Source organism: Rhinolophus sinicus, linkage group LG02, assembly GCF_036562045.2.
Source record: "Rhinolophus sinicus isolate RSC01 linkage group LG02, ASM3656204v1, whole genome shotgun sequence".
Classification (NCBI taxonomy): Eukaryota; Metazoa; Chordata; class Mammalia; order Chiroptera; family Rhinolophidae; genus Rhinolophus; species Rhinolophus sinicus.
This window is the reverse complement of record NC_133752.1, coordinates 140854977-140867401: the sequence shown is the minus strand read 5'-3', so window position 1 is coordinate 140867401 and position 12425 is coordinate 140854977. Positions and strand designations below refer to the sequence as shown.

Below are 12425 nucleotides of genomic sequence, written 5' to 3'. Positions count from 1 at the left end.
AATAAATATTTGATTATTTAGACAAATTTAAATTTCTTTTTGATTGTGAAAATAATCAGAAGCCTTCATGGTTCATGCTATCACATGATCTTTAAATTTCTATTTCAGTTTAGCTTAAGTACTTATTAGATTATGGGCCTAGTGTAATGAAATGATACAGAGACATATGTGACTTGGTAGTTTCTCTTAATAAGTCAGTTAAGCTAAAAAAAATTTTTTCTGCTGTTTCTTCCTATATGCCTTTGCAGAACTTAAACATCAACAAATTACACAATTCTACATACTCATTTATTCCAAATGTTTCTTTGCTGGATATTAATTGCAAGGGACTGAACACACACAGAATTTTAAAGAACCATTGTTTTTTTTTCTTAAATCCTTTGACTATCTTGCTTGCCTACAATATTGGCATTCATTTCATTGTGAGCCAGTTTTGAATTATTAATTGGGTAGAAGATGATACTAAACTTTAAAATTGAATTCATAAGCTTTAGTTCTTTAAATATAACTTACATTAATGTTTATTAGTGTTATTAGAACCATTTGGTTTTAGCATGCTTCCCATAAAGAAAATACCTAAACATAAAATCACTCATTAAATAGCCTGTTACTAAAAAAAAAAAAAAAAAAAAAAAAAAAGGAAAGTAGACCATTGCTGTTATAGTCTAGTAGTTTTAAAACCTCATATCAGAAACTTCATAGCATTGTTGCTGGTGTACTCATTATCACAGAAGCTTTCAAATTTATCTATATTGCAAGGGATCTTCTCTTCAATTTCTACTTTTAGCTTTTAAGATGAAAACCAATGGTCTTTACATAATCATGGCTTTTTTAGCACTGATATATTGAGTTACAGGATTTACTCACTTCAAGTAACAGGGTAACTTTTTGACAACCTTAGAATTCTCCTTCCTCATTCCTGTAGATGAGGCAGGGAAAGCATTGGCATTTCTTTGCTAACCAACAGAATGTTTCCCATTAGTTCTCATACTTCCCAGAGCTTTCATAATAATTCTTCACTGAGTTCAAGTAGTGTGTAAAGAAGAAATTCCATAGAATTTGAAGGAAAGGGTGACAGCAGGGACTTTAAATAAAGTTTAATTTTATTCATGCCTTAAGCATAGTAATCAGATTGATAAATGTTAAAATGTTAGAACAACATCCATGTCCAGTTCAAAAATGCTCCCTTTAAAACTGCTTTATTTAAAATTTCAATATTTTAAGTAGAGTTTATGCCAGTTCTCTACTGACTATTTGGGATTGGACGGGACGGGGGTGGGCGTGGAGGGCGGGGACATAGTTAAAGTAAGTTTTTTTAAACTAAATAAATAAAAAGAAAGTTATATCCACTTATATTTTTCTTATATGAATTCTTTTCTTTAAAGAAAGCTTGAGGAGAGCATGGCAATGCAAAATAGCAGAATAGAGCTATAGTTCTGTTTGCTTTAAATCTACTTGGTTAAGGGGTAGGCTTATATTTGTAGTTCTTCACTGTGAAAAGTCTACATCACAGTTTCCTATCTCATTTATTTACAGAACTATAGCCAGTAACAGTATTAATAGAATGCTTCAGAATTATACAGTACCTTTTTAGAATGTTTATACTGTTGTCATAACAAATTGAAAAACAACAGTAACATGGCAAATTTGAAAATTCTTTATCCATCTAATCTTAAAATCCATAAAAAATAATTTGGGGGTATTCTAAGATTACTTTGACCATAGATTACTTCAGGTTTTTTAAATTTTTTAATCATAATAAAATGGTTTCCTCATTTTAGATTGGGTTTTTATTTTTAGTATTGGTCAGTTTGAAGGTTTAGCTACTTTTTTAAATGGTTAAGAGTGGCATTACATTTTGATCAGTTACAGAATGAGTTACGCAACTCAAAGGCTTTAGGTAATCAAAAATTAAGTTTGTTTTCTTTCCTGTTCTAGTTACCGGTTTACTAAAATAGTGAGCATACATGATCACTTGAAAATTGGGCTTCTGGAGCACCTGAACAGAAAGGGAGTGGTTCATATTCAGCATTACAAAAGACAACTTTCTCTTTTTGAAGGGGATTACTTTGGCTATTTTCCAGGTACTGGGGAAATTCCAGATTCATTACAAATTATTGGGATGGCTATTAATTATTCATTTCCTAAAATATGTTGATTACAGACTTGAGATATGGTAATATAGTAGAACCTTACTTTACTTTGTCAATTAAAAAAAACTGTAGTTTATAGTGAAATACAAAATTGAGTCTCACATGAGTCACTTATAGTTTCTCAGAGAGCTCTGAAAACATCAATTTTATTGATGAGAACATATTTCATAGAACTTTTTGAAAGTAATGTAAGAGCAATAGGATTTGTGCATGTGTATATAAGGAAAAGTTATGTGCAAAGCATTGTAGTCTTTCCAAGTAATTAAATAATGAAAGAAAATAATATTTTATATAATCCAATTTTAAGATGTTGGATTAAGGATTAAAATTTATAATGAGTTTTTCATAGAATATTAATACTTTACAAAATAGTGTAATGGTATATGCATTCTTTTTTAAAATAGTTCTGCATGGTGGCAGTGACTAAAGGTCTCTATACACTGAACCATAGAGAATGTCCACTGGGTGAGACATTTGATTATTTAGAAGAACTCTCTTTAGAATTTTTATGTCTGGTTCCAGGTTGAAAATCGGGAAGAGAGTCGTCCTAAAAATATCTTTCCAACTGTTTTTCCTTCACATATCTTTTACTTACGTGGATTTCTTGCTCGTTGTTGGGGAATTCACAATAGTTATTTTCCTTCATTACGAAAGCCTCTTTCAGCGTTATTTAGACTTTCATCTTTGACTTGTAGAACTTTTAATAGGTTATAGTTATGTTGTAGGCTGCAATTCAGATTTCTTTAGCCAAGTGTTTTTCCTCTGCTCTCAGTCTAAGGACTTCTTCCAATCTCTCTACCGTACAAGTTTTGATTCATTCAACACACCTTTATTGAGGTATGTGCCAGGCACTGTGCTAGATCCTAAGGTACAAAGGTGAATAGGACATGGACTCTGCTCTCAAGATAAGTTCAGTATAAGTGAGTTCCAGGTATAAAGTCAGCCGAGAGGAAGGGAATATTGGTTCCTCCTAGAGGTGCTAAGGAAGATGTAACATTTGTAAAAGATACTGAGATGAGTGTTAAAGAACAAGTAGGAATTTCTTATAGGGGAAGAATATTCTACGAAGGGGAAGAGTACATGAGAAGCATCAATCTTAATACGTTATAAACTAAGAAATATGTCTTAAGAGTCCTAATTCAAATTTACATTCAAGAGTACTCTTATTTCTTGTAGTTTCCAATTTTAAATGCATAAGTAAGCACAAGTAGAGAACCACAAAACCACTTTGAGGAATAGATACTTAGCAGTCATGTCTACTCACAAAATGATTGGCTTGCACATACACCAGCCATTCTCATCATTCCTTATGGATCAACAACTTTTCATACCAGCTTATGTCTTGAACCTTCCAGTTAGGCAACTAATCATACCACTAAGGCTAAATTAATGAATGCCAAAAGTCTACTGTACAATAAATATGAAATTTAGTTATTTAATTCTTAGATCTTCAAATGCTCTTGTCCATTTTGCACACTATTAACTTACCTAGGGATTTAAACATAGAAATATTTAGCCTAGTTAAGAGTGCATTTGACTGTTCATTAATATAAGTTTTTCACTTCTTCTCTTTTGCGTTGAGAATTGAAACCACCCGTATAGAATCTTTTTCTTCAGTCTGAGTGTTGCTTTATTTTTAACATGATATTTGACAAAATTTTACCCAATTTTAGGACCAACTCTAGGCACAATTATGATATAAACAAAATGTGGCTTAAGATAGGTGTTTTATGATCAGTCACTTTACTTCATATTTGGACCTCATTTTTTGTGATGAGTTGTAGGAGCTAATGCTCCATGAAATACTGAAGTGTTAGCATTTGTTAATGTCAACAGTTGAAATCAAATGAATTAACAGAGGTGAAGCTCAAAATGGCACATGACTGGTAGAGTGTCACAAAATTTATTAAGTAGCCACAAAAATAACATACTAATACTGTTTATATTATTTCTTTTATGATACATTCATATATATTCTTAGTTTTTGATAAGAAAAACCATGTATTAAAATAGGATGAGTTTTGTTCTGTTTTACAGTTTAGGAAACATTGAGAGTAAGAGATATATCTACATAGGCACAACACGTTGTATGTGATCTCTGGTTCATAGTATATCACTCAGTTAAGTATCTTACAGGTTAAAAAGGCAACTTCCTATGTCTACACATATATGACTTTTACTATATATATATCTTTAAAAAGAAAATGCTTTGAAACAATCCTAATCAGATAGGAAAATGATACTATCTTCTAAAAGCAGAAGAATCTCTGAGAGAGATGCTTCAGAACTCTGGTTATGATTTTTATTATTTGAACTAATGAAAACTATATTTTTTAAAACCTTATATTTAGTGGCACCAATCCACATATACAGTTTTCTTGTAATTGTCAAAGATGTTCATGTTAAAATATTGAATAATGACTTGCATAAATTACAACTCAAACCTCATGACCAATTTTAAGAAACTGCTTTCTTTCTTCTACAAGAATGTTGGCATTCAATGCTGATACCACCTGGGGCATGGAAATATTTTAGTGGTTTTACCTCTATTCCAATTATGCCTTGAAATTTTTATCAGAAGTTATAAGAGGACTTTTAATATTTTAACTGGTCTTTATACTATATTAAGACTCCTAGAATAATGTTGTTTTCAAGGTGAGGGAGAAGAGTATGATATTTTCAAGATGAAGAAAAGTCTGGCATCAGTTTAGTTTTTAAACTATTATGATCTCTGCATTAGTAGAACAATCAACTGGCTATTGAATTTCTGTATTTGTATGTGTTTGTACAAAGTTTTAGAAAATGTAGTTTGTGAGTTTCTTAAAACATCTTCAACAAATAATGTTTTTTGGGGCCATGTAAGACTTAATGTTTTAAATTTAAATATAAGACTTATCTCAAAATATATTGGTTATGGTATCTTTACAGACGGTTTCTTATCATTAAAACTATTTGTGTTTTGTTGTTTGGTTTGTTAACATTGAACTATAATCATTTATAAACGGGGATGTGTCACTATGAAAATCAGCACTGTTCTGTGTGTCAGTGACTTATAACAAAAATCCAAGCAGTGACCCACTACAGAACAGGTAGTGGATTGAATGACAGTCAAACAAAAGGGGGGACGATTTTTTAATAGGTGTTCTTCTTTGGTTTAGTATTCAGGTTGAAGTGCTTGAAGAAACTTTTGGTATTGTTTATTACAAGCAAATATATTTTTGCCACAGTAATATTTCATTCAAAAAATTTTAAGTAGTCATGAAGATGTAAAGTACAGCATAGGGAATATGGTCAGTAGTATTGTAATAACTATGTATGGTGTCAGTTGAGTAATAGACTTATTGGGGGGATTACTTTATAAATTATATAAATGTCTAACCGCTATGCTGTACACCTGAAACTAATGTAAAATAATATTGAATGTCAACTGCAATTGGGAAATTTTTTAAATAAATAAATAATAAAATTTAAGTACTCTGCAAAACGTTGAAAGAAAAGAGTAAAAAAACCAAGAGGATGAATATGTTAGTAAATATAAGCAAAATCTTTTTTATTAAGCATATATTTATTGTTCACATGCTAAGTGCCAAGTAATGTAGGTGCTCTGTACTGGAGATATAAACATAAAGATACCACAGTTCCTGCTTTCATGAGGGTCTCAGTCCATTAAGCAAGACAGACAAACTAAAAACTAAAGTTACAGTATATTATAAAATAAGTGATGTAGCAAAACATGAGCATTAAGCAATATGGAAATGTACAAGATGAAACACTGTAAGGGAGTCTAGGAAGGGTTCCCAGACAGGATACCTGAATCTTGATGGTTTAGTTAAAAGTAAGGCAAAAAGGGTATATTTTATGAAAATGGAGTAATGTTGCAAACTTATGGAGAGAGAATGCATGGAAGTCAAGGAACCACAAATCAAATAAGGCTGGGATGGAGTTAAAAAAAAGTATTAACAAGAGATGAAGCTACATAAGTGGGCAAAACATAGACCCATCTAAAGATCTGAGATTTTAATCTGTAATTACTATTAAAGGATTTATAACAAGGAACAGGATTAGGTGCAAATTTTAGAAAGATCACTCTGGATGCTATTGGAAATCTTAAAAAATTTCAATTATATTTGGAAGCTCCTTGCAAGATAAGGATACATGTGAAAAATCGTGTAAAAATAAAATTCAAGAATTATGTTTGCACAGCTTGGTTCTTTGAGGTGTTTGGTAAAGCCATAAATTGGGTTCTTTGTATAACTATGTTACAGCCATTCTTAGTATAACCCTGAACTGATCAAATACAAGGATTTGCAAACTAATTGATCATTGTTGGAAATGCTGTGCTACCTCTCCTTTGCCTCATTGACTATTTAGTGGTGACACTATACTAAATGAGATGATACTACTAAGTGATGGCATTTATACCCTGTATAGCCATGTTGTACTCTGGGTTTCCTGGCTCTATTCCAGTGCTGGGTTTATAAGTAAAAGGCCAATCAAAAAGAAAAGAGAAAATGAAACTCAGAAGGCATGTAACACTATGAAAGGTTGAGAATATAAAAAGAGTTAAGAAGAAAGGTGGAAAAGTATCCTTTCCCTAATTGCCTCCTACATTGCAACATACCTCTATTATCTGCTCACATAAAATTTTTTTCTGCTGAAAATGGCACGTAAATGATTCTAAAGCCTAGTATAGTCCAACCCAAACATTTTTAACTGTTTATACTGTTTTCATTGCCTAAGAATTACATAACAAATTCCATGATACTATAAATAGTCTTCCCTTTTTCTTTGACGTAGCAGCTAGACGATCAATTTGGACAGTATTATTTTTATTATATAAAAAAATTCCAAAATAGATATTATCGTTACTTGAGTAAACATAAATTGATTTATAATTGAAACCACAAAATAGAACACCATAATTTATTTCAAATAAATGAATATATTTAATTTTGGAGTTTTAGCCAAACAGTACAAGGTATATAGTCATAGCTTACAGAATCCAAGTTATCAGCATGAACCCAGCAGGCTGAACCTTTCATAGCTATCAGGACTTTATTTAACTTAATCTAAATGAGTGGTAAGCAAAGTTTGAAACACTTTGATTTCCATTAATATAAATCCTAAGAGTGGGTTTCTACTACTTCACATGCAACTAGTTCATTTAAAGCACTTTTTCACTTGACTCCAAGACAAATATCTCTTCCTGCAGCAAAAAAAAAAGTTACCTATATGACTGTATGTCTGTGTCATTCATTATATACTCTACTTAATGACTCTAGACATCTAATTGATAACGTAATATTGTCATATGGGACAGATGGTATTATCAACTTAAAATTATTCCTTCTTAAGTATTATGGAAAAACTGTGCTTCTGCTATTTTAAGTTCTAGATTATTTCATTCAAAAAGGAAAAGGGTTGGAGAACTCACTTATTCATAGTTTTAATCTTGCCATAAAGGAAAATTGGATTATGATATTAAAGGAGAGCTTAAAGAATAAAAACACAGCTTAGCCAGAATTCACATAACAAAACTTTGTTTTCTCAGGCTCAGCTAATCTGTACCTATAAAAATGGTTCACCAAATGGAAAATTTAAAGCCTTCTCTTTCATGATAAGGAATTGAAAATGAACACAGTAAATACTCTTTTAAGTTAATTTCGTGCTTGCACTCTATCTCAGTTTTTACCTACTCAGGCTAATTTGCAGGTGCCTGGGATGAGTAGACAATCCATAATTTCTACCAATCAAGTAAAAGAAGGAAAGAAAACTGAGCTTCTCTCCCAGTTAACAGGTAGTTTGCTGTGGTTAAAATTAATGCAGATTTTACAGCAACAAATATTAGCATTTTCATTTATTATAAGTAATTGATTTGAAATTTGGTAAATGAATAGTTGAGTGCATCATTTGAGTGTTTATTTGACCAGTTATTTATTAGTACAGTTTCTCTGTTCATTTTAACATATTTAACATGTGTGGTTACTTTGACATGAAAATTTATTTTATTCTTTGCAGTGTTTGAGCAACACACCTCCACTTACTGAATACTTCCTCAATGATAAGTATCAAGAAGAACTGAATTTTGACAATCCCTTAGGAATGAGAGGTGAAATAGCTAAATCTTATGCTGAATTGATCAAGCAAATGTGGTCTGGAAAATTTAGCTACGTCACACCAAGAGCCTTTAAGGTTAGTAAATACATTTTGAATGAGGGTTGTATCACCCCCAATAGAACAAAACTTGGTTCTCTGGGCAAGGGGTGAAAAATCATAGCTATTACAATGGTTCGTGGCCCTTCAAAGTGACACAGCACATCAACAGATAGACAATATATCTGTGGCATTTAATTTTCTGGCTGGGGGATGGGACAGATGGCTATTTTAAAAATGTCTTAAAAATGCTCCAGGGGATGGGGAAGGAAGTGATGAAGTAAAGGTTGAGAAACAATGCTGTGGTACAAAGTGACTATATAGAGAGACAGCAGGGAGCATTCACAGGTATTAGGATACAGTACATCTCTGGGGAACCTACAAAAACATTTTGTACAAATGGAAAGACTAAATTTTAAATTTGGGCATGTTATTGAACTCTAAAGAGTTTGGTTTATTTTAAGAATCATTGTAAGTATGAAAAGTTATTAAAATGAAACTAGTCTACAAAACAAACACTAAATATTAATTAAACATTTCAATATAATTCTTAAACTTTTAGGTTCATTCTAATTTCTGAAGCAGTTACTTAGAATCAATAAAATCTCAGGTACTTTAGTTTGTCATTAAAATTTTAAAGAGAATAAGCAGTTTTTAACCATTTTTTTATACAAACATATTAAATGACATTCGTATAGGACATCTACTAGGCAACATTTTATTAACTATATACTAGTTCTTAAAAAATAGAAAAACATCAGAAAACTCGTGCATTTATCTTCTTTAACTTTCTAAACTTTGGACAAATTAGTTCAGACAAACCATTTCTCAACCCTTACCAATGATTAGTTTCATTTTGCTAGATATTTTTAAATTGCATAAATATCCTCTTGATACCTGACTTTTTCCCTTTAACATTTCTCTTTAGTCTCATCAAAGAAGTACTTAGTACTGCAAACATTAGGAAAATTATATATGAACACAAATATTCCTGTTTTCTCTGTGAGATTCAACCTCTTTTTACACATGGAAACTAAATGAGAACTTTGTAATTTTTTCTAGTGGCCAAGAAATAATTGAATTTTAATAGTCTTCAGTGTTTCCCACTAAAACTTTAGTGTTTTCCATATATTCTTCTCATTCTTTCCTCAGGTCAGCATTTCTATTTTACAGATTAGTTATTATGATTTTTAAAATAGTGTTAGATATGCAATACTCTGTATTTACGCATATGTAATTATCATATCTGCAAATGACTGTAAAAGTGCCAGAAGTTGATTTGGGATTTAAATGTATTTTAGCAAGGTGATAAATTCACAAGTATAGAATCCGTGAATAATGAGAACCGACTATTTATTTAAAAATCAATCAGTCTTTCAAACTGATTTTATAGTATTGCTTTTCTTACAGACACAAGTAGGACGTTTCGCACCTCAGTTCTCTGGATACCAGCAGCAGGACTGTCAAGAACTACTAGCTTTCCTATTAGATGGACTACATGAGGATTTGAATAGAATTAGGAAAAAACCGTATATACAATTAAAAGATGCTGATGGAAGGCCAGATAAGGTAAGTTTAATGATATTATTATCACCATTGTTTTATTAACATAATATCTCTGTGTAATATGTGTCTGTTTTCCTTATAGGTAGTTGCTGAAGAAGCCTGGGAAAACCATTTAAAAAGAAATGATTCTATCATAGTAGATATATTTCATGGCCTGTTCAAATCAACTTTAGTTTGTCCTGAATGTGCTAAGATTTCAGTAACATTTGATCCTTTTTGTTACTTGACACTTCCATTGCCCATGAAAAAAGAACGTACTTTGGAAGTTTATTTAGTTAGAATGGACCCACTTACCAAACCTATGCAGGTAAGTAGTGATTATTTTCTTTGCATTTGCTATTTTTATAAAAAATAATGTTGAGTCCATATGCTAAATACTTCAGAAATTAGTACAACTTTTTGGAAACTCGAAAGGGTGAGGGATGTGCAAAATATATTGTTTTTCATGTAAGAACAAAACTCTCAAAGGTTTTTTTTCTTACTAAAGAAAAATGAGAGGTTGTTTGATTTTACAATGTTGGGGTAAACAGTTTACAAAGATTAGTAACATAATATAATTTTGTTTATTTTCCAACCTGAACTTTCTTTAATATTAATTATAATTTTCTTCCTAGCGGCTGTTGGAAATAAAACTAATAACTACAATATATTTTGATTTATGATATAAGATAGTGATAAATTTAAATATGTGTAATTTTTCGGCATCTTAAGAACTTCAAAGAGAAATGGAAATGTAGTTAGACAAAATAATTTTCAATCTTTTAATAGTATGGAGTAGCAAATATTGCTTATTCTATTCAAGAGCCCTATGCTAGGCCTTAATATCAGTTGTCTGTCTTGATTCCATTGCCTAGTATTATAATTGGATTATTTTACGTTTTGTGGAGCAAAACACTGTATTTTCTTCCTTTAGTAATCAATTAATCCATTTCTGACACTTGACTTGCCCTAATAAAAGTAGTTCCTTCTCATCTACCTTCTGTTCCCCTAAATTCTATTTATTATAGCACTTACCAAACATCATTATGACCTTTGGTTTACTTTGATCTTTTCTCTTGTAGACCATGAGTCCTTTGAAGATATGGACTTTAAATCTTTGTATTTCTAACCCTCATGATTGTAGGTACTACTGCAGAAGTAGTGTTCAAAAATGTTATTCATTCAAATATGTACTGGGCATGTACTGGATGTAAAGCTCTTGTTTGGTAAACAAAGTAGACATGGTTCCTACTTTAGAAGAATGTTTACTAAAGATTCTTAGCTCAGGGTCCCAGCCAAATAGTACAGTTTGTTAGAGCATAATAGTTTCATTCGTACTCAGGCTGCCATAACAAAATCCAGTAGACTAAGTGGTTTAAAGAACAGAAATTTCTTCTCACAGTTCTGAAGGCTGGAAGGCTAAGATAATCGTGCATGGCTGGTTCCTCGTGCAGGCTTTACAGTCTACAGCCCCCTCCTCTGTGTCGTCACATGGCAGGGTGAGAGAGCACACTTCTGTGAACTGTCTGATGTCTCTACTTAGAAGGGCACTGATCCCATTGTGGGGCCTCTAAACCTCCCAAAGGCCTCATATTCAAATACGATCACATCAGTGGTTAGGGCTTCACCACAGGGATTTTGATGGGACACAATTCAGCCCGTAGCAGTATTCATGAGGTCTATGTGAAAGGCGTGCTTTGAACAAAATTATGATCTTAACCTTTCATTTAGTGGAAGTGTTTGGGTTTACTATCAACAGGGCATAGTATATGAAGTGTTCATAAAAATGTAGTCCTTTTATTAAAAGTTAAAGTTTAGTAGAGACTAGTTATGTACTCAGTTATGCAGATTTCAGCCATGTTTTTGCTGCTGCTGCTTTATGCTTCCCTCATGAACTCATTGAACTTGGTGCCTTCATGTTAGTATTTCATCCGGTAGTTCTGAGAATTGTATAGAGAAACATGGTATTTGCCCTTATCCATGAGCAGAGCCAGTAAAGACCCACTTCTATTTTTGGCCAGGAGATACATGTTCACATTTCTAAAATCACATGCTTTAGATACTCACGTATTCACTTGTTTCTAAGTATTGAACTGTTAACATGTTTTTTCAATGGAGAGAAACTGTAACAATGCTATTCTACACCCTTATTTCTCTAGTTTGTAACTTTACAAATACATCCCAATGGGTATAATAGAATAAGAGAAGAGTATAAAACAATGAATAAAAATTTATTACAACAACAACAAAAAATTGTGGATACTTTTTCTCTACAGTACCTTCCCATACCAATAATATAATCTGTATTACAGATTATATATTATATTCAGGTTATACATTAGCTATAAGATATATGTTGAATGTTCTTCCATTATAATGGGTTTTTAATTATATTTCCAGCAATGAGAATTTCATTAATATACCTCTTTTCCCACTTGGTGACCAAAAATACAAACTTGTGGTGGTTAAATCCATGGTCAGCACAGTGGAAGTGGGATTTTTTTTTCCCACTTGGAGGGAGTAACAATGCAAATACAAAATGACAGCCTAGTTAACACTATGCTTTAACCAGCT

The 12425-nt window shown here is 31.8% G+C and overlaps 1 protein-coding gene across 6 annotated transcripts in view; it reads left to right on the top strand.

Moving 5' to 3' along the window:
* The window catches only part of USP15 (ubiquitin specific peptidase 15), a 112548-nt gene that overhangs the window by 85738 nt on the left and 14385 nt on the right, over nucleotides 1-12425 (top strand). For 4 of the 6 annotated variants that reach the window (XM_019732415.2, XM_019732414.2, XM_074325466.1 and 1 more), the window contains 3 exons: nucleotides 8172-8345; nucleotides 9717-9875; nucleotides 9955-10179. In XM_019732415.2, coding sequence (XP_019587974.1) covers nucleotides 8172-8345; nucleotides 9717-9875; nucleotides 9955-10179 — 558 coding nt within the window. Of the gene's footprint in view, nucleotides 1-1938; nucleotides 2085-8171; nucleotides 8346-9716; nucleotides 9876-9954; nucleotides 10180-12425 lie in introns of those variants that run through there. The other 2 variants (XM_074325467.1, XM_074325468.1) reach the window with 2 other exon arrangements.